The 27,296-nt window shown below is 59.0% G+C and overlaps 1 protein-coding gene across 22 annotated transcripts in view; it reads left to right on the top strand.

Moving 5' to 3' along the window:
• The window catches only part of ATOSB (atos homolog B), a 37,040-nt gene that overhangs the window by 8,600 nt on the left and 1,144 nt on the right, over positions 1-27,296 (top strand). For 6 of the 22 annotated variants that reach the window (XM_080573763.1, XM_080573745.1, XM_080573761.1 and 3 more), the window contains 8 exons: positions 20,100-20,192; positions 20,900-21,101; positions 22,621-23,877; positions 24,737-24,795; positions 25,096-25,192; positions 25,534-25,692; positions 25,954-26,022; positions 26,671-26,876. In XM_080573763.1, the coding sequence (XP_080429889.1) occupies positions 22,798-23,877; positions 24,737-24,795; positions 25,096-25,192; positions 25,534-25,692; positions 25,954-26,022; positions 26,671-26,876 (1,670 nt within the window). In that variant the 5' untranslated portion in view covers positions 20,100-20,192; positions 20,900-21,101; positions 22,621-22,797. The other 16 variants (XM_080573747.1, XM_080573765.1, XM_080573766.1 and 13 more) reach the window with 12 other exon arrangements.

Here is a 27,296-nt window from a genome sequence, read left to right as displayed (position 1 = left end):
GAGCTCCATGACTCATCCTGGATGAGGACCGAGGCTTTGCTAGCTTCTGCTATAACCCTCAAGTGATGTAACCCGTTGTGGTGGGCCCTGCGCGATCTGGGGAAGGGCAGGGGAGGGAGGAGCAGCGGCAGAGAGGGAAGCAGAGCTTTTAAAAGTGTTTTATCCATCTTGTTAAGTCAGTAAATGAATTCTTCTAAAGATACTGGCGGGTATCACACCTGAATGTGGCTCGGCAGGGTCCTCTGTCTTTCCTTGCATCTCGTGCCTGTGTTGGAGAGGAGAAAGGGAGAGGAGCTGTGCTCGCAGGCTGGGCTGAGTAACCGTTTAACAGCACATAGCAACAGTAGACAACAGTTTTTAGGACAGGAAGCGAATCAGGATCTTGTCTCCTGTTCAAGCCACAGCGAGGTTAAGTGCAGCAGAACAGAACTGCCTAAAGTGGAAATGGGCTGGGACCAGAGAGCGGAGACTTGCCGCCCTAGAGACCTCCACTGGGCTGCGGCGACAGAAGCGTGGGACCTCTGTTTCCATCAAACCTGGTGCTGCCGCAAGGTAGAAGGAGCTGCAGGGGGCTTTCTGACGTGCAGAAAGCCGCACGTTGTGCTGCTGGTGACAGCGGGAGGTGGGCAGGGGCTGCGTGTCACCGCTGGGACGCTGTCACCCAGATGGGGCGATGCGCCTGGGTCCGGCGCGGGCACCGTGCCCACCCGGTGGGCCGGGATGGGGGCTTGTGGGGTCCACCTGCCCCCTCTGCCCCTTCTTTTTCCTTGGGGTTTTTTGGGAGCACGTCAAGGAGGTTTGGCATGTGGGATGGCAGGGAGGGGACAGCAAGGCTTGGGGGAGCAGAGACAAAGGAGGGAGGCAGCGGGGCGTGCTGGGGGGATTGCCATGGCAACTCGAGCTTTCGGCAGCCTGTGCCGCGGTGCTCGAACAGCCACCGGGCCGGCCATGCATCCTGCTGCAGCCCTGGAGGCAGCCCTGGACCCCTCCTTTTGTGGGCTCGGTGCCCCCCCAGCACCCACAGCCATCCTCCCCGGGGAGCAGCCTCGGGGCGAGCGGCCGCGGCACTTTGTCCGGCTCAGGCAGCTCCTGTTTGCTGGGGTTGAAGCCTTGAGTTGCAGAGCAGGCCCAGCCGGAGGGAAACCGGTCTCCTAAGCCCTCTCACTGAATCACGGAGGGCAGCGTGGCGTCCTGCTGCCCTTGCTCATCCTCGGTTAATCGATGTAAGTGGGTCCTGCCGTGCCTGCATCTTCCAGAGGTGCCGGGCCCCGTACCGCGCCGTCCATCTCGCGCAGCCGGTTTGCCTTGCTCCGGGGTAGCTGTACGCTGATGGGGAGCGAGCAGACACTGATGAGCCCTGTGATATGGTCTGAGACCATCCTCTGCACAGGTAAGGGAGGCGTTGAGCAATTCTGAAGCTGCTTTCGGGCAGACCCCTTGCCAGAGGCTGGCAGAGGGCCAGCTCCTGGTACTGAAGGAAGCAGGGAACATCATTGCCACTTGCTGCATGGAGAGTAGGGGTCAGGAAGCCAGGCTCCAGCCTGGCCATAATGCGAGTGTGACTGAGACCTGACCTGTCGTCTGTCAAGTACCTAAAGCCTTGGGTGTGAGCCAGGGGAACGGGACTGGCTGGTCGCAAGCACAGCTTGCCCATCTTGACACGGATCACTGCGTGAGCTGTAAACCTCTCTCGTTACACCTTCCAAAGGTCAGTGCTCGCTGTGAATTACAGTGCTCTGCCCCCAGCCCAGCACGAGGGAGGAAGGAGCCTGCCCTGCCTTCAGAGGATGCTCTGAACTGATGCTGGTCAGACGTGGGGTTGTTACGGGACATGCATGCTGCCGTGGTGCCTGCGGTCAGGATTCATCTGGGACCAGGATGTTCAGGCAGAGCTGGAGGGGAAAGGATGCCCAAACAGCCCTACATTTTCTGCACTGGCAGCTGGAGCTTCCTTCCCATGGGGGGAGCTGAGGCGCCGATACCTGATGTTGAGGGCAATTTCAAATCATCAGCCCGAGCACCGCTCTTAACGCACGCGACCTTCAGCACTTGGCGTAAGAGTTGGCATTGCAATATGTTACAGGCGTGGACGGTGGCAGAGTGATCAAAATCCATTGAGCCAAGCAGTAGTTCCCTCTGACCTCATTTGCACAGCCCGTTTCTTCTGATCTTTCCTCCAGACTGAGGCCCCAGGAAGTGCTGTGAAATATCGTGGAGCGGTGGCAGGGCTGAGTGGATAAAGCTGTGCGGGGTGTGTGTGTGTTGGGGCGTGGATTGCCAGTTTCTAGGGCAGAGAGTGTTTTTTTCCATTTATACAGCACCTTGCATGCCGAGATCCTTGTCTAAGACTCGAGCTCCTGGGCGCTGTGACCCAATGAGTTATAACCGTGTCATCTTTGAAGTGCTGCTCCCTGTTTTTCTGCCTCGCCTCCTCGCCCTGCGCATTTTTAAGCGCAGCACGAAGGATCAGAAAAGCCCCAAGGCAGCGGGGTCACATCGGCTCCTGATTCGGGGAGGAGTTAGGTGCTCAGTGCTGGAATAAGCATTTAGGGAGAGGCGGCCAAGAGAGATTTCCTCCTGGCTGAGCTGCGGCGCTGAGGTTCGGAAAGTACTGTGTGGGTTACGTGCTGCGCTCTGCTGCCATCGCCTCGGCGGCTTTGGGACACGCACGCCTGCATGGAGCCAGATGGGGACACTTTGTTGAGGAGCATCACTCTGATAAAATGGACGGTGACCTTTTGGACATCAGGAGCAACAATCGTGGTGCTGCTGCTGAAAAAACGCTGGGGATTTCAGTAGGGACATGAGGAATCATTGTGTCCGGAAGAAAACTTTGCCTCGGTGGGCACTGCTACCTGCATTCCCTAAATTGTGAAAGATAGGCAAGCCCAGCGGTGCTGTACAGGTTGCCCTGTCTGGAAGATGCAAAAAGGAGATTCTGCAAGAGCCAACTTTTTGTTCAACTGAAAGCTGGGGGAAGCACGTCTGGACCCACTGCGCTGGGGTTTTCTTGCTGCCAGCCAGCAATGCTGTGGCTGTGCGGTGAGGGCATAGCAAAAACAGTTAGCAGGCACTTGTGTCCCTTCTGTACCGTGCTTCCCTTGCTGATGGGATTAGACTGGGCCAGCGGTGTGCAAAGGGTAATTCCTCAGGTCCTCTCTGCCGCAGCTGCCAGCAAAGGAAAGCACTTGTGGCATCAAGTGGCAGGTCTGAGCTTTCAATTCATCTTCTAGGAGCCTGCAAGAGCCAAAAATATTACCAGGCTTTGAGGAACTGGAACGTTCTCAGACTTTTTGTCTCGGGCCCGTCGGCCTGCCTCTCCCTGTGGCTGCTGGTCTGGGTTCTAAAGGTATTTGCAGCAATTTGTCCTGGCCGGGTGATAAAACTCGGTGGAGAGAGCCAGAAGTCCTGGCACCAAGCTGCCAGCCTGAAAGTGCTCCTCTGGCTGCTGTGCCTGTTTCCTGCAGCCGAAGGGCTGCTTCGTGGCTTGGATGTGTGGAGGAAGCAGGCTGCAGATTGGAAATAGCCTCTCCCTTTCTCCTCTGCAGCTCTCTTCCTGGCAGCTCAGTAAGAGTGATTTATTACCGATAACAGCTCTCTCTCATTCTGTTTCCCTGCACTATCTTACTGATAGAGTAACCGAACAAAACGCAGCGATGCTTCCTGTAGGAAGCTGCTATCAGAGGCCTGTCGTGTAGCAGAGGCTGGAAGCAAGGAGGAGCAGTTTACGAGGAAATGCCTGTGTTCGTTTCTCGGGAAGGAAAAGGCATCTCACCCCTGAAAGCGTCCTCACAGCCTAACCCCAAATGTCGCTGGTGGAGCTGCATCAGCGTGAGCAGTGCTGAGAATGCTGCCCTCCACAGCCTGGGAAAGGCGTGACCAAGGTGGTGGTACAGGGAGAAAAGTCACATTCTGTTCTGTAAGTGAACCTCCAAGAGGAGTACCAAATGAAAAGGTATTGCTTTTATAAATCCTTGTAAGGAAAGAGCAGGGAATTTCCTTCAGAGTGAGCTTGTCTGAAACTTGATATGTCTCAGATGTGTGTTAAGAGAGAAATGAAAAGATTGCGCTATAAAGCGATAGGGGATAATGAATTTAATCTAATATGTTGTGCCCTGGGAAGCAGAGCTGGGGCAAGGATATTGGCAGTAACACTATGCTTTGTGTGGCAACAAAAGCAAATACCACCTGAATGCATGTCCCTAGGAGGGTGAAGGGGTTTGCTCTGTAGGGTCCCCGGGAGGGTGGAGCAGGACCGGGGGACAGGAACCTGGGCAAAGATGCTGGGAGATCTGTAGATGAGAAGTTCCCGATAGCTGTGTATCTTCCTGCAGTGTGAGCTTTGCGTTCCCATTTGGCAGCTCTGGTGAACCGGACAGCAATGCTGGGCTCTTAACTTCACTGTGGTCATGATAAATGCAGCAGAGAAAGAATAACTTGAATAACATTAGTGAAATGTCTGAACTGGAGTCTAAATGATCGAATCTTTGTCGTTAGTCTGTGTCTTTACAGAGTAGATGGATGGTGATCCAGCCCCCTACCAGCCTTTTGGGAGCCAGGGCACTCTTCTGTTTTATAATGCAGTCTCTGAGTGTCTAATTTTTTTGGTTTCTATGTGATATCACCCTTTCTTGGCTGAGTTATGTGTACCTGCTGTATGCTGGGGTTGTCAGAGGGCAGGATCCCCTAATGCTAAGTGAACGACTTTTTTCTTGAGGTTTGTTTGGCAGAAAGCTGCTGTTTTCCCCCCATTTACTGACGGGCACCGCTGCGATTTCTTGCCCCTCCTGCAGGAGCAGCAGGGCCGCTTTGGGCCAGGCTGAGTGGTGCAGAGACCAGGAGCTTTCCGTGCCACAAAGACGCTGCCGTGCCTATGCCCTCCTGCTTGACACCCTGCACCTCCCACCCCGTCCTGCAGGGATGCACTGCACTGCCCCTACAGCAAAGACACCCCTCACCAGGGGCTGGCCAGCGATGGGATGACAGCCTAATGTGGGCCACACCATCCTCACCCTGCTCCCCAGTGCTGGGTGCTGCCCATCTGCTCCTTTTCCCCGGGGCAGGGACCGCACGCCGTGCCTCGGTTTCCCTGTGAGGCAGGGAGGGACAGAACCAGACTGGTAAGGGGTGGAGGGGAAGTTGCAGCAGCCGGTAGGAAATGGCATTTTGGGGTGCTGCAAGGTGGCCCTGCCCCACCCTGTCTGTAGAGGAGGTGTTTTTGGGGTGCTGTGGCGCGAGCTTGCCCTGCCTGCTGTGAGGGTGGCGTTTTGGGGTGCCGCAAAGCAGCTCTGCTCCGACCCAGCCGCAGAGCTGGCATCTCTGGGTGCTGCAGAGCAGCCTTGCCCCATGCTGCCTGCTGCCATGCCGGGGATCCTGCCAGGCTGGGGATTGCTGGCTGCATCTCCCATCTCCTCTGCTCACCCATGTGCAAGGTGTTAAGATCACGGGTGGTCCCGTGGCCCTGCTTCCACCAGTATCTGACTCACGGGTTGCTGCTGGGGCACGGGTCAGAGCTTACCTGCTCAGGAGGAGTCAGGAGTGCTCTCTCCTACGTGCAGGCTGCAGCGGGAGCTCCGTGGCATCCCTCGCTGTCCGTGCTTTGCAGCTTGGGGCAGAAGCAGAGGGGTCCTTGCAGGAGTGATGAGAGGAGCACACGGTCCTGCTGCTTCCTTCCTCACCCCTGTTCCTGTTTTGCGGCCCCAAATCCGCCTGCTTGTGGCACGGATTGTAATTAACCTACTAAACTGGGGACAGGCACTGTACAGAGCTGCAAACCCTTCCCACCCCAGTGTCGCTGCAGCAGCGTGGGGGCAGAGTCCCCACAGGCACTGCTTGGCGGTGTATGATATTGAGGATGCGGGTGAGGATGGTCGAAGGGGTCTTGTTCCGCATCCTGCAAGCCTCCAGCAGATTGTCAGCACAGCTCTTCCGTAGGTCCCGTGGCTGTTGGAACCTGCCGTGCCTCTGTGAAGCACTTTGTATGTGAGGCAGTGCCCCAAGGGTTAAGCCACGGTCGTGGGGCAGGGTTTGTAGCAGGAACAAAGAGGGCTTTTAAAGTTGGGATAGGAATAGAGGGAAGGGATTGAGCCTTTCCCAGTGTGTTGAATTACAAAGGTCATGGAGACCCCTTTGCTGGGAGCCAGCAGCAGTTGAGGTCCCTGTTGGAAGTGGGGCAGAGAGAGAGGAGGTTGTGGAAAACGGTGACAGCGAGTTCTTGGGGAGCTTTAAGACCAGAGTGAAAACTCAATTGTATCCCGAGACAAATGAGCACTGAACACAAGGCTGGGAGCCGGGGGGCCGGGATTGTCTGCTCAGTTCAAACCTTCTGTCCTGACGTTTTGGGGTGGCTCTGTTTTGTTTTTTCCCCTGTATCTCACTCCTTGATGTGAAAGTGTTTAAGCTGTGCTATTCCCACCCCTGCTTTTGAGGCTGTTAGTGAACGTGTCAAGCATCCTTTCTGCAGTGGGGAATTGTTTTGCTGACTGGGGAGGCTGAGAGGGAAGGACCCAGCAGCACATCGGGGTGTCTGGGTACCCCGATCAGGGTGGGAACACACAGCTGAAATGATCAGGGCAAAAATAGCAGGAGCTTCTGTCTGAAGGAGCTGGGGTTAAATGCAGGGGGACAGTCCTGCTGGGAAGGATCCTGGTGTAAAGTTAATTGGAACAAAGGAGGAAGACGGAGCCCTTGTCTGCTGGAAGGAGACCAGCTTTCGATCCATGGGGAAGTGGTGAGGCTGTCTGGGCTGAACAGACCACGCTGGGGCACACACGTATCTTGTAAGTGCTATCCAAAAGTGTGGGGCAAGGGGGCACTTGCAGCTGCCCCGCACATAGCAGCTGGATTTGTGGCATCACCCGTGCAGCCAGTGCTGGGGCTGCTCCCTCCTGCTCTGCGCCGGTGAGTGCTGCAGGGTGAGCAGAGGGTGCAAGGCAATGCCTGCGAGGGAGGCCCTCTCCAAAATGCAGAAGGGAGCCTGCAGGCATGTTTTGCTTTGTCAGAAGGCTTTTATATGCCTGCCCAGGCTAAAAGTGGATTTTTGCACGTGTAGTTCAGCAGGAAAGCCTAAGCCTGGTTGCTTTCCTATCCTGGCCTCCCTGCTTAGCGTCATCTGCGCTGGGTGCCCTGTGGGGCACAGCAGCAGAGGGACCAGCAGAAGAAGCAAGGGAAGGGATGGATGGCAGAAACCTCCACTTCCCTTCCCACAGCAAGGTGGGAAGAGAGCACAGCTTGTTTCCATCCTGAGCCTCGGCCGGTGCGAGCCAGCCCACCCAGGATGTGTACGGAGGGCTGCAGGATGTGCTGAGTCAACAAGAGCATCCCTTTGCACAGGGAGGTTTGGTCGGGGCTGCCAAGACAATAGGGGTTTGCAGCTTGCAGGAAGGGTGAGCGCCAGCTGCAAGCCACACGGTGGGCTTTCCAATTTTAGCAAACTCGGATTTGTGTTACTGACCAGAAAAGGAAGCTTTGTCCTTAAAACTTGCAGGCTGGGTTAGCAGGCGCTTGGCCATTCAACTCCATCCCTCGCCACGGGTACGCTCCCTAATCTAAGCTTTTATTTAAAGAAATTCCACATCTGGTCCTTACATTGGATCGGATGACCTTGGATGTGATTTTTGGAACAAAGGGCTGATGCTTCACTGGGCTCTGTCTAGGAGATGGAAAGTGGTCCCAGGGAATGCTCCATGAGTGCTGGGTGCCAGCTCCAGCTATTTCATCTCCCTGAGTCCCGGCAAGAGGAGATGCTGGGAGGGGAACCGGCTCTGTTACAGCCTCTGTCCTCGTGCTGGCTACTCTGGCTGGGTCGCTGCAGCCACCAGCTAAGTTAGCAGCCTTGTGGCTGCTCTGTTTTTTTCAGTCACTGTGAAGGGAGATGTGGGGAGTACAGAGCCACTGTGGGAAGGGGAACCCAGAAATGAAAGGCTTGGTTTGGGGCTCCTGGAGATGGTAAATGTCCTCTGTTGACCTTGGTAGATGGCTCATTGTCAGACTAGCAATCCGTGTGCCTGCCCTTGTTAACAGGAACCGTTTCAGCAGAAGCATCAACTTCACGTACTTCTCGCTGCTTAGCATCTGCATTCAGAAAGCCTGAACTTCTCCCTCTGTCGTTGCCCCAAATCCTCACTTCTCACGCTGCCCTGACGTCACCTGAGCAGCAGAACCATGCCACTGACTTAAAGGTGGGTGAATAAATCTCTCTGCTGACAGTTCCCAGCTTGCTGCCCTGATGTGCACTGTTTCAAGGCAGTAAGGTCACTGTCACTGTACTTTGAAGGGATGCTCTGTCACTCTTTAGCCACGTGGGCTGCATAAGGGGGGGCACAAGAGAGTTAAAAGGGATCCCTTGGCGTGGGAGGGATGTCAGAACTGAGAGCAGCGTGGCTGCTTCCCCTCTGATCCTCTCCCCAGCCTGGCTGAAGGGTGCTGTGGTGTTACACCTCTGTTACTCACAAATGGGGCGCCATCAGGACACTGTTGCCATCAGTCTCAGATTGAAGCAGTGCCCCTGCATGTTGGGCACGTTCTTGTTTAAAATCTCGTGTAGGTTTTCTGTGCTCTCCTAGCCTCCCCAGGGCTTATCAGGAAGCCCTTCTTTTCAGAACCTGCTTTCAGCACATGCGTTTAAATTGCTGGGCCTGTCCTGCTGGTGGCTGCTGGTTTGTTCAGGTGCTTACCCGGTGCTGTGACCTTGGTGGCACCGTGACCGCGGTGTTGGCTGTGCCTTTGGCCGTGCTGATAGCACACGGTGAGCACTGCGCATCTCCCACACTGCTGCCCCTGGGGGCACCCTGGGGAGCAAAGCATCCTGATGGGAGCCTGCAGGAGAAGCCGTGGGGCTTGTCTTGGTTCTCTTTGCCCTGAGAAGGCAGATTTTCTCAGTGGGAGATGGATCCATGAGGCTGCAGCAGGGAGAGGCACGGCTCCGCAGCCCAGGCGTGTGCACGGATCCGTGTCTTCCCTGCGTGCCTGCTCTCTCTCGCACGCTCCTTGATGGATGTGCTCTGCTCTGCAGAGCTGCTCCCCAGCAGGAGCAGTGATGGGCGATCTGCCTTTTGTCACCTCTGGCTGCTTCGGTCCCTTCCAGAGCCTGAGGTCAGCCAAGGAAGCTCTCCACCCCGCAGAGCCAAACTGGGAAGAGGTGCAGCACGGGAGCACACACATCGGGCTGTGCCCAAGGCAGGTCCGCCGGGTGTCCCTCCAGCAGCCAGAGGTGGGGTCAGGCTGCCAGAGGGCTGATAAAACCACCGGGTTTTCCTGGAAGGCAGCCTCGGAGCCCGGAGGAAACCCACCCCCAGCCTCCTCGCTCCTTATCTCGGCCGTGCTCGCGCATGGCAGCGCTCCCACTCCTGGCTGGCCCCGCCGCCCCAACGTGGCCTCGAGCCAGCGCTGCGGGAGGAGGGGGGTTTGGCACCGCTTCCCCTGCCCTGTTTGCTGCCTCACGGAGCTTGTGGCATTGCCCTGACGCCCGCAGCCGGCTGTGGTAAAATGGGTGAGTCAGGCAGGAGGAGGGGGTGAGTCAGAGGGGGGTGAGTCAGCGGGAAGCAGAAGGCAGGTGCTGTCCCAGGGCTGTCGGGGAGCCCAAAGGTCTGGCAGCCCGTGCCAGGTACCCCCAGGAGCTGGGGGAGCCTCAGGGCTCTGGAAGCAGAGCGGTGGAGGCGGGGGAGGATTCAGCTCGGCCGTGTGCTGCGCTGGGCCTGGGTGAGCACTGCACCGGGTCCCTGCTCATGTCTCACTGCCGGTACGTGTCCGTGTCCTTGGAGGCACTGCCAGAAGGACCGGAGACGAGCACTGCAGGGGAGCAAGGCGATGTCAGGGCATCCCAGCCTCTGGTGAGCAGGGTGAATCCTTGTCCCGGGACTCAGTGGGGCGTGCAGCTGCCTTGGGCAACCTGAGCAGGTCTCTGTCCTGGCCGGATCCTGCCCAGTAACCTTCCCCTCCACACTAAGAGAACGGGAGAGGCAGGATGGAAAAAGGAACGGTCCCTGCTGGGGCAGAGAGGGCTAAGAGGTAGGTCTGTGCTAAGCCAGGGGGAAGAGCTGGGCTGGGGAGGATGCTGTGCAGATCTGGGCCACAGCTGCAGAAATCCCCTGTGGGATCTGTGCCCCTCCGGCACTGCTGCAGACCCTGGGGGGTGTCCTCGGGGGGTCGTGGATGGCTGCTCACCTTCTCCAGCTCTGGGCTGTTTAATTTCTATTTAGCCCAGCTGGTCTCTGCTGAGTTTGACTCCTGGTGGTCCTGCTCGTCACGGCTGAGGGCAGGTTCCCCATTGGAACGATGGAAGTAGGGCCAGCAGTGAAAGCAAATCACTGTGTATTTAGGGCTAAGCTTCCTGGAGCAGGCATTTGGGATTCCCACCTAGGTATTTTGCAGCAGGTGCTGAAATAGGTACTCGGTATCTCTGACAACCAGAGACACGGATCAAATATTTGAAGGGAAAATACCCCCCGCTGGTCTGTGTTTGGGGGAGCCTCTTGTTTCAACATCCCTAAGGTCTTACAGGCTTGCAGCTGGCTCCAGGTACCTCCTGTCCTGCCTGGTTTTACCCTTGGCTGGGAGGGATGGAGATCAACAGGCGCCAGCATCCTCCAGAGACACCCAGGAGCCCTGGCCCTGTGTCGTGTCCATCGCCTGCTGGAGGTGAGGAGGGGAAGGGAAGGGCAGGCAGGCTGCTGAGTTGTGCCTGCTTGCAGGAGGCTCCATCTGGGGCAGGAGGTGGTGGTGTGCCTCCCTGCCACGGGTGACAGCTCCCTCCTGCTGGCCAGCTTCTCAGCCCCTTGAGCTCAGTCTCTGCAGATTAACCTTTTGCCCCATTCCTCCTGCGGGGCTTCCTCCTGCCTGGGAGGTTTTGGGCTCCAGGCATGTTGGGGTGAGCAAAGATGAGGCCGTGGAGGTGATGAGGGGCTGGAGGACAGGAGAGGAGCAGTCAGAGCAGCAGGTCTGTGCAGCCTGGGAGAGGGAAAGGGGTGTCACCGCTGTCGGCAGCTGCCTGGTGTGGCTTTGGAGAGAAGCCGGAGCCTGGCTCTCCTGGGAAGTGCCCAGGAACAGGATAAGAGGCAGCGGCACAAGATGCATCAAGGGAAATTCCAATTAGATATTAGGAAAAATATTTCCCCACAAGGGCAGTTGAACTCTGGAGCAGGGCCCAGAGAAGGGGGAGCAATCTCCAAATTCGGAGAGCCTCAGCCCTCGGCAGGGACAGCCCCCGAGTGACTTGCTCGAGGTTGGCCCTGCTCCAAGCAGGATTGGACCGTGAGGTCCCTTCCTACCTGCATCGCTGCCTGGTCCTGCAGCCCTCGGGGCACCTAGCAGTGTAACAGCTCACGGTCTGTTGGGCTGACGTGGTTGTAGGTGCACAGAGGGCTCGGAGGTTTGTTTGTCCATCCCCTGGCCGTGGCACAGCAAACACCAGCCCTTCTCCTGGCTTGGTTCACTTCAGCCATGCGGTACCTGCAGTGCTGGGAACAGAGGTGCTGCAGCATCGCCCAGCTCATTGCTTTACCCCTACCTATCCCAGCTGGAGCACCCTTCTCCCCAGAGCACCATGCTATTCCCTCCCTGCTCAAGCATTAAAGGCCAGTCTCTGATACCACAGCAGTAAAGCACAGGGTGATAAACCACCCACTCTTTTCCTCTGGGAGCATGGAGCTGTGGTCTGCAGGGGGATGCTCGTGCTTTCGGGGCCTGGAGTGGATGCCAGCACCCGGCTCCACAGCTGGAGGGGCTCCAGGGTTATCTTCCCCATGGTGCCTGACCCAGGCCCAGAGACGGTGACAACTGGAGGGGGAAGTCACCAGTAGTCTTTTTAAAGTAGTCTTTTTAAAGGCTCCAGCTGCCTGACCATCCCAAGCAGATAGGGAGCAGATGGAGGCTGAGATGAGCCCAAAGGACTGTCTGGAAAGAATTACTTGCTCCCAGTATTTTCTGTTTCTTTGCCAGCCTTTTATTCTCATGGCTGCTCTTTTCCTGATCCTGTCCTTCTGCGAGGCTGGCTGCTGGCAGCTTCATCAGCCTTGTCTCCAGAAACAGCTTCGCTCTGCGATTTATTGAGTCTCCTAGCTTTGACCCTGCTGTCTGATGCTCCAGAAGCCTGAGTCCCGCGTGCAAGTGCCAAAAGGGTTTTTAGTGCTTTCCCTGTCCTGTCTGCAAGAGTAACAGAGCAAAGGGGGCTGCGTATAGCCTGGGCAGAGCTGACCTGCAGCAACAGCTACATGTGCCTCCCCATCTGGCAGAGGATGCCCCTGGCATTTAGGCTCTCCAGACACTTTCATGTGGGTTTTCAAGGTCTAGGACATTCCCATGAGCCCGCGTTTGTCCCCAGCGCCCTTCTTAAGTTGCTCATCTCAGCCTTTCCCTTGGGCTCATTGCTGCTGGGCTGCGACTCAGTGCAAGCGCTGCGCGCTCCCTTCCCCTGACCGCCTCTCCGTGCCGTCTGCTTGTTGCTCAACCCTGCTCTGGGTCCTGTTGCGTTACTTGGATGTCCCTGCTATAACACTCACGCATCGGGAGCAGCGGGGTCCACTGATCTGAGCCAACAGGCCCCTGAAATCTCTTCCCAGCTGTGTGGGTAAGTCACTGCGTGGCCGGGGACTTGCTGGTGGCTGGTGGTCCGTGAAGAGCTCTCGGTTCCTTCGCGGTCTCCCGATGAACATCATATATGGGGGGATGTCTGTGTCCCCTGTGACATAGCTGCCACCAGGGCTGGTGTTTTGGACCTGCTGGTGATGGTTAAGCTGCTTTCTGAGATCTCTGAGCTGTAGCAGCGCAGCAAGCCACAGACTGCTTAGGGGGGGTCTTCGTGTTGTAAGGACAGATGTGGGAACTCGTGTCTTGTGCAGGGGGCTTGTCTGACATGGCTGTGTCTTGAACCCAGCCCTGTTTGCTGTCACCCCAGTGATGATGCAGGATGCTGATATGCAGGCGCCCCAGTGCTGTGCGGTCCCTGCAGGCTGCACCTGCCGGTGTGCTGGTGCTAGCCCCTGGGCAGGTCCTCTGCCACCAAAACATGGGCCTTGGTGCCCTCAATGCTGCCATCTCCATCCAACACCTCCGTCCCGAGGCCGTCCCCACTGCATGCAGCTGCAGGATGCACTGGAGGTTTGGGGCTGTGGACCAAGGGGTTCGGGGGTTCCATGGGGTGAAGCAGGAGGTGGTGCTGCCCCACTGGCTTGAGTATGCCTGGAAGCAGGCATCCCAGGCCCTCTTGTTGTGCTTCAAAGAGGCTTGTGAACTCGTGTATTTGCTTGGGCAACAGTGGGGAGTGTTCAGATGACAACTGTGGCACCCTTTTCCTAATGCCAGCAGAGAGTTTCTCTCTTATCTTCAGTCCTCACTGGAAGGAGAGATTTTTGCCTTTCCCTGACAAGACACGGGACGTTGAATTCATGGTGGAAATGCCCCTTCCTCGCAGCAGCCCTCCTGGACACATCCAGTTCTTTACAGTCAAACACCTCCAAAGCCTCACCCTGAATTTATTCCCAGCTTGTGTCACTGCGCTGGCCTTCACAGCCTTGAGACTTCCTAAATCGCAGCTGGAAAGGGATGAGTTAGGTGGGGGTGCAGGTGGTATCTACTCCTCCTGTGCCACGTAGACGTCTAGCACGGGGAGTGGAAGACATGCTGGATGTCCCTGCAGCTGCTGCCGCCTTATCTGCAGGCTGCAGCTTCGTGACGCCGAGCCGGGTGCCGGTGCCCAAGCACCTCCCTTGGAGGGCTCTTACGGTAAAAGGAAGTGTATCGCAAGAGGGGTTGCGGCGAGCAAGGACGCTTCCCACGGGGTCAGCGCTGCGTGCACAATCCTTTCTGCCCTCCTCACCGCAGGCGCTTCACCTGCTCCATCTTCCAATCTGTAGCTTTGACACCTGCGCCCAGAGTTGCTCCGGGTAATGCAGCATCTCCGTGACTTTCTGCGACGTGGTGAGCAGCAGGGCAGGTAGGGGAAGGTGACACTGCTGGGGCTCTGCCAACTGGGGACTCGTCACTGGGTCTGGTGGGGTGTGTGTGAGGAGGCTCAGGCTGGTGGGGCTGTAGGAGGGCGGCAGTAGGGGACGTGGGGAGATTGGTGTGGGCTATGGTGCGAGCTGCAGAGATCAGGAGGGAACACGGCTCATGTAAGGAGCTGAGGATACGGGGGACACGCTGGGGGATGCACCTAAACAGGGTCTGATGGCTGCGGAGGACAGGGATGTGGGGTGAGAGTGAAAATCAGCATGCAGCAGGGGATGCAGAGCCAGGCTGCCGGGCAGAGGATGTGGGGAAGGTGAGGATGCGGGATCAGGCAGTGTGGGTGGTTGCAGGGAGTCAGGGCACGGTGAGGAGGAAGGTGGACGGCTGTGGTTGTGTGCGGAGGTGGCCGGGGGTGGGTGTTGACTGAGGGAGAAAAGAGGGGGCAGCTGAGGTGTGAGCAAAGAGGTTTCCATCACCCACTGATTGCCGTGCTGACATCCCCCAGCTTGCAAAGCCTCAGCCCCCAGCCCCAGAGCACTCTGCCAGGGGCTTACGCAGCACCGAGGAGCCCGCTCAGGTCATGCTGCCCTGCGAAAGGGAGCGGACAGGATGGGAGTTAACAGTAAGTGATTTGCCTTTCCTTTAGGGTCAAGTTAAGCAGGTCAGGATAGAGTTCCCCAGGGCTTCTGATGCAAGAATAACCAACCCCAGGGTGTTTTTCCTCCTCTTGGCACATCAGATAGTCAGGCCGAGAGGACTGTTAATCCTCATGTTTGTGCTTCACTTAGCGTGGTGACGACCTAGTCCTGCTTGGAGCTGGCGGATGCCTCCCTTGGACAAGTGTCCTGCTGAACACGTGGCAGCACGTAGGTGCCCTGGTCATGGCCATTGTGCTTCAGCAGACGTGGTCCCTGCCCTTTGCCAGGACCCATGTGGCTTCCTGCAGCCATCCTGCGAGCTTTGTAAGCACAAACAGTGGGAAATTTCCCATCGGTTCCAGTTGGCACCGGGGTCTGGGACAGAGCCACCAGTCTGTGCGGTCACACAACGGCCGCAGTCCCCGCTCCCTGGGCTGCCACCCACGGGACCAGCGAGGGGACAGGGAGGGCGCCTGCCCTTGTGTCCCTGTGTGGGGTGGCACTTCTTTTGTCACCCCGGGGTAACCACCACCGCAAGGTCAACTCCGGAGTGTGCACGGTGCTGAACTCCACAAATTCTCCTTGCCATAAAACTTGCACGCGTGGTGCTGGCTGCACTTTCCCCTCGGGAGCGGTGGCACACAGCGGTGGTTACCCCGAGGTGGAAAGACACGGCGTTTGACGAAGCGAAGCCAGCCCGGAGGAATTTTCCCCTTGTGGCCAGCTGTTGTCCTGGGCCTGGCTTGCGTCCTGCAGCACTTCCCACCCCACACGTCCTCGGGGAGGGGACCGGGGCTGGCCCACCCTCCGTCCTCCCTCCGCCGGGCGAGCGGGTGCCACGGTGGGCTCGCGGGGGTGAGTAGCTGCGGTGCAGCCCGTCAGCATCCTGCTGCCTCCGCAGGGATCCTCTTGGGCAGCGGAGAGTTTTCCCCACCCCCAGCTCTGCTGCCGCTGCCTCTTTGTTTTCTGGCAGAAGCCTCTGTGCCTTTTCATCGCCGTTGAGGCGCTGAGCAGGAGCCTGCATGTGCCGTGAGCGCGTCTCGCCGGGGACGTGACGTGGGCTGCCAAGCTTGCTGGGCTGCGCATCGCCCCGCGGGGGCTGGCGGGCGGCTCCGGGGGTCTCCTTCCCATGGGCTGCCCCTCTGGCCGAGCAAGGCTTCGAGGCCGCCGCTTTCCTCCGATAAACCTCCTGTCTCGTTGGCAGCGCTTCTGCACCTTGCCACAAGTGGAGTAAGTTGGATGGGGAGGGGACGGTCCCCAGCTGGGCTCCACGCGGGGCTCGCCGTCGCGGTCCTCCCCGTGCCATCACTCCTGCTGGGCAGACACCTGAGAGGAGAGCGGCGCGGGGGGCTGCGGATCCCGCGGCGGTGGCTGAGGATTGCGTGTGCTGCGCCTGCCTCTCCGCGTATTTGATCTCCCGACTTCCAGCGGGGACTGAATTCCTGTGCTGGATTCTGGGCTCGGCTCTTGTGAAAGGATCCAATTATTTCAGAGCTTTGAGCATCTCCATTTGCTGCCCATATTTGCAGCGCCCGGGTCTGCGCTGGCTGGAATTCCAAGTGATTAACGTGAGTGTGACATCCCTCCTAGGGGTGTTATCTTTGCTCGCTGTCCCCCACCGCCCCCCTTTTCCTCCTCCAGCAGCCAGCGTGCGAGACAGGCAGGCAGAGACAAAGGTCTGTCCTCAACCTGGGCTGTCCTCCCGGTGAGCCGAGCGGCTGCTGCTGCGTGGGATTTCCCCGCTCTGCGTGCTGCGGGTTTCGTGGGCTCCCGGTTTGACGCCGTAGGCTGCATCGCGGAGGTTTGAGCCTGCTGGGCTGGGTGGGCAGGGGGTGCTGCCGGCTTTGGAGAGCAGCCCGATGGTCCTGCCGGGTGCTGAGCTGCCTTTCATTCTCTGACTCTTGCTTTCCTGGGGGAGAGGGGCAGCCGTGCATGGAGGGGAGGCTGCCGGGGACGGGGTTTGGGCAGGGGGGAAAGCCACACACAGGTGGCCGTCGCCTGTAGTATCTGCCTGCAGACCCTGCCAGCCCCCTTCCCAGCCGCAGGCTATTGTCAGCATCGCTGATGCCGAGGCAAGGTGTTGGAAGAGATCCGGGTGCGGGGCGTCAGGTGGTGCAGGGGTAAAGCCTGCGGGCTTCCCAAGCTCCCGGGGGAGCTCTCATTGTGTTATCCCGGCTCGGCTGAGCGGGAGGGCTCGGACCCCACGTAGCCTCCCATGGCACCTGCCTGTGGGGATGGGGATGGGGAAGGCACCGTGGGGCAGACCCCAGCCTGTGACGGGGACGGGGGGCATCTGGGCACCTGGGAGCTCTGTCCCGGGGGGGTGCTGTCACCCTGCAGCGATGCGCTGGGAGGGTGTCCCCTCCTGCAGGCTGGGAGGGAGGGAGGGACAGTGCAATTGGGCAGAGGGAGGCGTGGGGTCTGTCCCTGGTGCTGTCCCTGGCGGTTTCCAGGAGCTCGCACTCCTGATTTGGGCACTGCCTCTTCCCGTCTGGGCTGGGGCTTCCTCCCTGCCATCAGCACAGGGGCCAGCACTAAGCGAGGCTCTGCAGCTGCGTAAATCTGGCACAGCAGCGGGCCTCCTTCAGAGCCCCCGAGAGCAGGGCTTGCCCTTGCAGCGGGGCAGGGATGCTCCCTCCCTCTGCACCCTCTCTCCTCCCCTCTCCCTCCTTTCCACCAAGCGTGAGCTCCTTCCTCCCCAGCCTGAAGCCCATTCATCTTTCCCTTCAGGCACCATTTGCTCCGGCAGCACCTCTCTAACTGCCTTCTCTCCAGGATTGCCGCCTCGCCCAGGGATGGTGCTGGAAGTGGTCCCCAGCCTCGCCTGTCCATATCCCTGCTGACAGCCATGCACCTGATCTTGCAGGCCACAGAGAAACCATCCTCTGACGGCAGCATTGCTGCTGGTGCTGCCGTCCTTCGGGCATGTGATGGGAACTTTCTGCCTGCCGGCGCTTCTCAGGCTCCGCTCTCAGCGTGTGCCAAGGACCTTGTGGCTTTACACGTCCAGTGGTTACGTTTTCTTCCTTTTTCTGGGTTCAGATAGGACTGGCAGAGCCCTGACTTATCCTCTAGGCAGTCACTTTCCAGCAGTTTCCGTTGCTTCTTCTCTTGCCTCGTGCTCTGCACGTACCGCGGGTGATTCTCTGCCCTCCTGTAATGCCAGCCCCTCTCCTGCCTGAACCCAGGGAGGCTGCAAGGGTTTCCTCGGCTCTTCCCAGGACAGGGAGCAGAAGGCAGTATAAACACCAGCTTGGCATTGTTTTTGTTGTCCAAAAGGTGCAAGAAGGTCTCTCATCCGTGCCAGCCCACGGTCTTGGTGCTCTGCCCCAGGCAGCGGTGCTCAGACCTGGCCATGTGTCCCCTTGTCTCGCTGGCCTTGGGAAGCCGCGTGGGTCCCTGCTGGGGACCTACTGGGTCCTTTTGGGCACAGCTCTTGCTCTCCTCTCCCTGGTGTGAGGTACCCCTGTCCCAATGCTCTGCCCGTCCTGCCCCCAAATCACCCCCGAAGCTGCCCTTCCCCAGGTCTAGCCAGGCTGGGGGAAGAAGGGGAAGCTCTGGATCCTGGTGCGGGGAGACTCTGGCCAAACCACAGCAGGGCTGTGACCCTGGTGGCACCGCAGCACCGCAGAAGGGAATTTATTCTCCTTCAAAATGTGGTTGGTACAGGGGGAGCTCTGCCACACAGCAGCCATCCTGCTTGTCTGGATGCTGGGCTGGGGCAGATGACTGCCCTGCTGGCCCCATTACTGTTGGAGTGGCCTGGGAGCTTGGTGTGAGCAGGGCAGAGAGCAGGAGGAGCTCTTGCCAGGCTTCCCCCTGCAGGCAAAGCCCATTCAGTCCTATCTTAGAGCACTGGCGTGGGCCAAAACACCAGCAAAATCACAGCTGCTTGGGCTTAGGAGGGACCAAACCTTTGGTGTGGGCACAGGGAGCCCCGGGTGGCACCTGTACAGCTCTGCGGGGCTGGGGAGGACCCAGACCTGCTCCTGTCCCATCCGGGCTGCCAGAAGCAGGGCTCCGGAGATGCCTGGCTCTGGGGGAAGAAGAAGGGAGAGATGTCCAGGTGATGTCTCCCTGTCCCTGCTGTAGGTGCGGTAGTTTGGGGTCCCTGTGTTGCTCTGTAGAGGGGCTGTAGGCTCCAGCTGGGTGCTGTAAGGGGCCCGTCCCTCCCAATGTGTTCAGGAAAGGAGCAGTGCTGTGCTCCTGCTGCTCCCTGTCCCAGCTGCGGGGCATGTGAGGGGGTCCTAGGTGTACTTGAAGGTGCTTTTGGGGGTGGGCTGGGGAATCCTGGTGTTTCCCTGCACGGTGCATTTGGCAGCAGCATCTGGGTTGGCAAAACAAGGTGCAGCCACTCAGGCTGGGGGTGCACACTGCTGCCCGGTGACTGGCGTGGAGATCTCGGCTGGGACAGGTTTGTGGTGTCAGCATCTCCTGATAGACTCCTTTCCTCCTGCAAGGGAGCTGCCTCTGGGGAGCAAAGGGCTCAGCCTGCCTGCCTGAGGACTTGGGAAGGGCTGTGGCTGCAGAGGGGCGTGGGTCAGAGAAAGAAAGGCGCAGGCTGAATCTGCACTTTTGTCCTGCGTGGACACGCACAGGAAGGATGTGGCTTTCTCCCGCCGCCCCATGCTGACTCTTGCCGCCGGTTTTTTGTTTCCCAGTGGCCAGGCGTGCCATGGAAGTCATGGTGCAGATCTGCCCCAGGATGGAGGAGGGAAGCAGCTACCTGCGGTGAGAGCTCTCCCCATCCCAGGCAGGCAGAGCACAGTGTGCCAACGCTGTGATGTCCTCCTGTGGCTGCAGGCACCCACATGCTCCTCTGCCGGCCTTCCTGCAGGGTGCCAGGAGGAGCTGAGCTTTACAAAGAGCTTTTGTCGAGGCTTCAGACCAGGGGGGTGGTTGTGCTGCAGCGTTGACTTGTCCTGCTGTGAGTGATCTGTGGGAGCTGGCGTGTTGCATCTCTGTTCTGGCTGCACGCTGGTGGTGCTCTTCCCCTGGCTCTGATGGAGGTGGCTTTTGGGCTGGTCTGCTCTCGGAGACTGGGACTAATTGCAAATCTTACTGGAAATGTAACGAGGGAACAGGATGTTTTCTGTGGCAGCCAAGGTCAGGCCACATGTTCATTGTACCAATGCAGAATTTGCTGCACCAGGGTGCCAGAAGGAGGTGCAATGGGGTGTTTGGTGCCTCTGAGCATCCCTACAGGGATTTTGTTCATGTGCCTGGCCCTGCTGTTTCCAGCTTTCAGAGCACTGCTCGTGGTCAGATTGTTCAAGAGGGCACAGACAGTGGCTGCCTGGAGGGAAGCTCCATGGCTGAGGCTTCATGGGGAGGGAGGTGCACGGTCCCCAGCGGTGGGCAGCACTTCCTCCTTCACCCAAAGCTTCCTAGGACTGCAAAGCTCCTGAGCAGCCCCATAGCAGAGGGACTGAGGATGGAGGTGCCCAAAGGCTCCTGCCTGCTGTGTTGCACCATGAGCTGCTGCCTGGGTTAATTCTCCTCTTTGCCCTCTTCCAGGCATCAAAGCAGCAGTGCTGGTGGATCGTGACCACAACAGAGCTGTGTTGCATCTGCAAATCTACTTCACACATCAAGGGTGCCTCTGAGCAGGTGAGTGCTGTGCACGTGGAAGGATTGCTGTCTTTGCTCTGGGGGAGGCTGATGGGAGGGCATCGTGCTCAGGGTAGTGAGGCTGCTGTTTTCCGCCATCCCTGCCATGAATCTCTTACCAGAGGAAAGCAATTTCAAGCCCTTTTCCTTGTCTGTATGGCCAGAAAGCGTCCTGTGCTGTGGGCAGATGGGGTGTACGGGCATGAGCCCGGTGGCTAGCTGGAAGCCCAGAGGCTGCCGGTGATCTGCAGCGTCTTGGAAGGCAGGCCATGGAATGATCACCAAAAAGAAGTAGGGATCTATTCCTATACGCAGGTTTTCATGCAGGAAGGCGAGCAAAAGGGGTGTAAAGGACAAGCAAGATATGAGAGTTTACAGCTTAGCTTAAAGTATTTGTGGCTTAAATGGAAAGTAAAGTGAAAATACTGCCTGAGGTGACCTATAGATTCATGTGACCTTTGGATCTGGGAGAGGCTGAACTTCAGTACTGCCTTCTCTGCCTGTTTGACCCTGTGGGCAGGCAGCACCAGGCTTTGGGCAACCTGGGCTGGTGGGAGGTGTCCCTGCCCATGGCACGGGGCTTGGAATGGGGTGATCTTTAAGGTCCCTTCCAACCCAAACCATTCCGTGATTCCAGCCTCCTGCCCTGTTCTTGGTGAGCCTCTGAATCTCACCAGCCCTCCATCTCCCCCTTTCTTTGCCCTCAGAGCTGCTGTGGAGACTGAAGAGCTGGAGAGGACGGCGCAGAGGTTCGGAGGCACACCGTGATGGTGGGAGCCATTCCACGGCAGCCACGCCGCTTCTGGGGGGTGCCTGGCTGGCAGGTGTCTTCAGCGAGCTGTGCCAACGACAGCCCACGGCGGGACGGGGAGGTTGATCCGGAGCACGGTGGGGTTCTGCTGCAGAGGGGTGAGTGTGGGGGCAGCCAGGACGGGCTGCAGCATGGGGGTTACGCAGCCTCAGAGAGGGGATGAGGTTGGAAGGGACCTCTGGGTCCATCTGGTCCAACCCCTGCCCAAGCAGGGACACCCAGAGCAGGGTGCCCAGGACCACGTCCAGGTGGCTTAGCCTTCTCCCCTCCAGGTTGAGCAGTCCCAGCTCTCAGCCTTTTTTCATAGGAGAGATGCTCCAGTCCCTTAATCATCTTAGTGGCCCTTTGCTGGACCCTCTCAGGTGTGGCCTCACCAGTGCTGAGCAGCGGGGACCTGCTGACCTCCATCGACCTGCTGGCACTGTTCCACATAATGCAGCCCAGGATAGCATTAGCCTCTTTGTGGCAAGGGCACACCACTCCCTTGTGGTCAAATTGGTGCCCACCACGACTCTCAGGGCCTTTTCAGCAAAGCTGCTGTTTAGGCATTTGGCCTCCAGCACCTACCGGTGTGTGGGGACGCCTTTTGTTGCTTCTCTTGAAGCCCCTGGCCTCAACTACCCCAGCCTGGCACCTTCTCATCCCCATCACAACGGGGATCAAAATACCACTGGTGGCCTCAGTCTCCAGATGGCCTTGACCTGCTTGGAGAACTGCTTCCCCTGTTGCATGCCTGCCCTCGAGCCTTTGTTCCACAGGAGCGGAGAGAGCTGCCGGGACAGGCAAATGGCTGTTTGTCAGGCTCTGAAGCTCCTCAGTGGGCCAGTGAATTTTCAGCAGACATCCTATCTTCTCTCCTCTTGCAGACATTTTAGGGTTTATTGTGCCAGACAGCTCACGGCCAGGATTCTCAAAACCCTGAAACTGGCCTGAAAATGGAAATAGAAGCCTTGTGCTGCATGAAGGAGGCTGAGTCCTCGAAGCAGGCGGGGATGGGTGGTATGGATGGTGTGGATGGATGGTGCAGGTACCCGTGGTGGGCTCTGCAGCCCCTGGCGCCATCCAGCTGTTTCAGGACTCTGGTCCAAGCTGGCAGAGCTAACTGTGACAATAATTCAGGTTCCCCCATGTTGCACAGAGGAGTTCTTGTCCCCACTGTGGGGCTGGCAGCCTCGAAGCCAACGCTGACTCCTTTAGCGCATGCGGCTGGGGCTGGTTTCTTTGGCAAGTGCGCCGAGGTCTGTTTGCTGTTGCCCAGAGGGGTGATTACAGTCCAGAGCCCCTGGGACTGGTCTGACCTGCCTGACTCCTGTGCTCCAGAGCAGCACGAGCACGTCAGGTCCCTGACAGAGGGCAGGCCCCTTTCTCCTCACTTGTACAGACTTGTCCCTTGTAGCCTCCAGCCCAGCTGGAGACTCCTCTCTGTGCCCAGGCCGGGAGGGAAGTGCTGATCCTGCAGGTGGGTGATGCTGTGGGGTTCCCTGCAGAAGCCACACCGGGCTGGTTCCTCTTCCCGTCCCCGGGGAGGGAGGTCTGAGCAGGGCTGCCCACCTCCCACAGCTCCAGAAGGCAGGACGAGGACCCTGATCCCGGCTGACCTCTCTCTTCTCTTTCCAGATGCTGCGCTGCAGCACATCCCGTAACGGGGGGCTCACTTGGACGTCCTGAGGGAGAGGGTCCAGCTCCTGCCCCTGCCCTCTCACCGTCACCTGTGGCACTTTACAGTCCCCCTCCTGCTGCTGCATGGGCTGTCCTGGCTCCAGCTCCTCGTGGGGCCCAGCCAAGTGAGGCTCCATGCGGCACATCCACGCGGAGACGTCCCTGCCCCCGGAGCCCAGCGCGGACTCCGGCCTGCCCCGACCCAGCGGAGAGGCGGCCTTGGAGCCTTCCTCGCAGCGCTGCACCCACCACGGCATCCTCATGGGCTACAACGAGACGGAGATCAAACGCCAGAAGGTTTACCAGGTCTCCATCTTCTCCCATCTCTCCAGCTCCTCCGAGAGCACGGAGCAGCGGGCAGGCAGCCGGCCGGCTGTCAAGAGGGGCTACCCCGAGCAGCGAACTCCGGAGGGGGTGCGGGATCCCAAACGAACTCACTGGGGTGGCGGGGGGGTGGACGGCAAGTGCGACAGGGGCCCCGGGCAGGCTGCCCTGGAGGATGACGATACCTTCGAGGACGGTCTGCTGGTGGAGGAGCTCTCCCTGTGCGGCTCTGCCCAGCACTTCTCCCATAGCGGGCTGCGGGTGGTGGAGCACCGGTGCGAGGGCAGCCCCAGCCGCAGCCCCAAGGCCAGCAGAGAGGACAAGCCGCAGGATGCCTCCTCCTCCTCCAGGCCTCAGCACATCGCTTGCAGTACTTTGCACACGAGAGATGGTTGTCCCGTCCCGCCGGGGGATCAGCCCGCGGACTGCGGGGAGAACGGGGAGCGGGCGAGTGGCCACAACCTACTTGACCTTGATTTGCACAATATTGCACAAACGTCCCAGCTGGACTCTGGTGGGAGGAGAGAAAAGCCAGGGAGCAGCCCTGCTCAGAGCAGCAGGGCTAGCGGAGGAGAGGAATGGCCAGTGGCGGCCAATGGGTGCAAGGAGCCCCCGGCTCCGCAGGCAGTGCTCAGCCCCGAGCCTGGCAGCCTGAGCTCCCTGGAGAAGACGCCTTGCGGGAGCAGCCGGGTCAGCGGCAGCAGCTGCCCGGCCAAAAGGAAGCTGCTGCCCGCTGGTGAGGTTGTGGCCGACTCCTGCTCCGAGGATGAGAGCCTGTCCTCACCGGCGAGGAAGAAGAGGGCCCTGCCGTGCCACCCGGTGCCCACAGCCTGCCGCAGCACCGACGCCAAGGGGGCCCCTTTCTGGAACCACCTGCTCCCCGCCGCCAAGGTGAGCGTCGCTGAGGGGTGGGAGGAGGCAGGGAACAGCCTGGAGACACCCAGAGCTGTCCCTCTTGGGCACATGGCCCACGGTGGCACGGCGCCTTGTCCTGTCCCAGTGCCACAGCGCAGTGGATAGTCACGAGCCCTGGGACATGTCTGTTGCCTGCCACCGATCCGACAAAAGCGGAGGCACCCTGGCTTGTTGCTGCTCAGAGCCAGGATGCGCTGTGCATGGGACACAGCTCCATCCCGGTCCACGTGGCCTTTTGGTGACTGTCCCCCAGCCTGGCTGCCCCCAGCACTGCCCTTACAGAGTGAGGTCCTCCAGCAGCTTCCCTCAGTTTTCCAGCCCGGTCATGCCAACTAGCTCCATCACCCCTTTGTGTTGTGCTGCCCTTTGTGTGGCTTCCAGAAAGGAAAACCCCTGAAAAGGGGGGCACTTTTAAAAGGAAGCAGCAGTGAGGCCCTGGTTTTAATCCCCCACCCTACAGCTGTAGGAGCCTGGCTGTGGGCAGCCCGACCCTTTGCCCAGACTTTGCATGAATCGCCTTGGGATAGGACTTCTCCCAGACTGGCCAGGGAGCTTTGTTGTATGTGTTACTGTTCCTTAGATGTGGTTTATGGGGTGGGAGGCTGCGTGCTGCACCCTTGTCTAGGGTTTTGTCACCACTTTCCTCAGCAGAGCCACTTTGGGAGGGGAAAGACCTGCCCTGGCAGCCAGGTCTGGGTTTGGGCAGCTCTGCATCCTCTCCATGCTTCACGCTGCCCCACATGCCATCCCAGCAGGGATGTGAGGCAGGGCAAGAGGTGGTGCACAGTCCCCATTTGGTGCCCTAACACATTCCTTGGTTTCATGTCCCTTCCAGAGCTCTGCAGATTGCACTGCGGTCAGGAGGAGGCTGAAGAGCGGGCTGCGCCTCAAATCGTGAGTGTCCCAGCGGCTCCTGCCTCGCAGCAGGTCCGGGGTGCGCAGCGATCCCAGCACCCTACAGCGTGCTGTGGGGCGGATGGGTCGGGTTGGGTTCCTGGGCATCTCCCCTCCACAAGACTCCGGGCTGTGGGGTGGAGGGAGGCTGCTCCTGGGGTTAGGAAAATGGTTCAACTTCTACCAGGGAAAGGGGTGGAGGGAGGGACATGTCTCCATCTCCAACAGGGGAGAGGGATCTGCACCCCCAGGGAGATGTGCTCTCTGGTCCCACACTGATTCTTGCTCTCCTCTCCCAAGGCGACATCTCCGGAGCAGCCTCCGGAGGGGAACCCGCTCCTCTGCAGCACCCTGGGCCACCACCACCGTCAGCCACGCTCTGCTGGGCAACTTTGAGGTAACAGCACCCACGCGGTGATGGCCTGCTGGGGAGGCAGGTGGGTCGCAAGGGCTCGGGCTGGGCTGGCATCGGGCTGGGAGAAGCTGAGCCCAACGGGAGCCGGCTGCTTTCTATGGCAGTTGGTATGGGGCTGGGTTGCTTGTCACCAATGGCCTCGTGCACGTTGGCTGTGTGACGTGGCAGCTGCTCACCGCCAGGACAGCTCAAACAGCAGGTTCTTCTCCGTGACAGAAGGCTGGTTTGAGGCCGCCTATGGCTGGATGGGATCTGTCTCTGAAAAAGCAGCCAGGGTCCCTTTTGGGCAGCCTCCAGTCCCTAACGCTTCCCTCCTCTTTCAGGAGTCCATCCTGAAGGGGCGCTTTGCACCGTCAGGACGCATCGAGGGGTTCACAGCAGAGATTGGTGCCAGCGGCTCCTACTGCCCCCAGCATGCCACTCTGCCTGTGGACGTCACCTACTTTGACATCTCTGAACACAGCGCGCCCTCACCTTTCCTGGTACGTGCACATGAGCTGGGCTCGTGGGGGAGATGAGTGAGGGGCTGTGTCCAGACACTGCATGTCCTCCGGGGCTGCTCTTCTCTGGAGAGCTCGGCTCAAGCAGCCACACGTCTGAGGAGACCACCAGCTATGCCAGGAGCAACAGTTAACCTGCAAAGCAAAGAGAAAGTGGGGTCTTGGCCCCATGCTGCATCCCAGCTGGGCTTTCCGTGGGCTTTTTCTCTCTCTCTCTCACACATGCTGTTTATTTTGCCCCAGGGAGTGATTGACTTGGAGGCCTTGGGAAAGAAGGGTTACAGTGTCCCCAAAGCTGGAACCATCCAAGTGGTGAGTGGTAGCTGGGCTCCTGTTGCTCCCTGGGGTGGAGTTATCCATTATCACAGAATCTTAGAACGGCTTGGGTTGGAAGTAACTTCTAATTCCACCCCGCTGCCATGGGCAGGGACACCTCCCAGCAGCCCAGGTTGCTCAAAGCCCCATCCAGCCTGGCCTTGAGCGCTGCCAAGGATGGGACAGCCACAGCTTCTCTGGTATTGTGCTGCTTAGCTGGGGCAGCAGCCAGAAATCTTTGTGCAGAGGAGTAGCATGGCCACCAAGAAAGCACAGTGAAGGGAGCACAGGACCCCTAGGGTGCTGGCAGGAAGACAAGGGGGCAGGAGATGTGGGGAAGGATGAGGCTGGTGGGGTGTGTATGTGCAGTGGGGATGGGATGGGAACATGGGAGTAGAGGTGGGAGGAGAGGATGTAGCTGTGGGCCAGCTCTGAGTGACCTGTGCTGGTTGTTCTGTGAGGGACACGGACTGGACAAGAGCCGAGCCTCAGGCAAAGCCCCTTGGGGCTGGTGTGCGGCAAGGACAACTCTTCTGGTCCCTTGTGTCCTCTGTTGTTGCCCCCAGACACCCCAGCCCTGTCCTATGGATCTGTTCCTGGGCCCTTGCCACTCTGACCCCCCACCCACCCATCCTCTACCCCCAGACCTTATTTAACCCCAACAAGACTGTGGTGAAGATGTTCTTGGTGACGTACGACTTCCAGGACATGCCGGCCAACCACATGACCTTCCTGCGCCACCGCATCTTCCTGGTGCCTGTGGGGGAGGAAGAAGGGGCCACCGTGGCCCCCAGCGAGCCACCGGGCACCAGCCCGCCCCGCAGGGTCCTCTGCTACCTGATGCACCTGAGGTAGGGCATACGGGGTGGGATGGAGACCTGTCCTGGGCTCCCAGACCCCCTTCACCTATGTCCCTGCTTCCCCCAAACTTGCAGCCCCCTCTGGGGTGGCAGCCTGACCCCATAGCCTTGGGGAGGAGTAGGAACCAGCTGCTATTTGCACTGGAAGGGCTGCAGGGAGCTGTTGTCCTGCCTGATGACAGCCACCTCTGTCCCTCTGAAGGTAAACAGAGCGTGGCCACTTTGACCAGGGGCCACAGGAGGGGAAGGAGTTGTGTCCCCAGCTCCTGATGAGGCTGTGTTGCCCATGCTTGCAAGTCTGAGGCTCTTCCACAGAATCACAGAATCATTAAGGTTGGAAAAGCCCTCCAAGATCATCTGCTCCAACCACCCCCCTACCCCCAATATCACCCACTAAGCCCTGTCCCTAAG

This window comes from Anser brachyrhynchus (genome assembly GCF_964034855.1).
Source record: "Anser brachyrhynchus genome assembly, chromosome: Z".
Lineage (NCBI taxonomy): Eukaryota > Metazoa > Chordata > Aves > Anseriformes > Anatidae > Anser > Anser brachyrhynchus.
The sequence above is the reverse complement of the archived record's forward strand: the minus strand, read 5'-3'. Positions and strand labels throughout refer to the sequence as shown.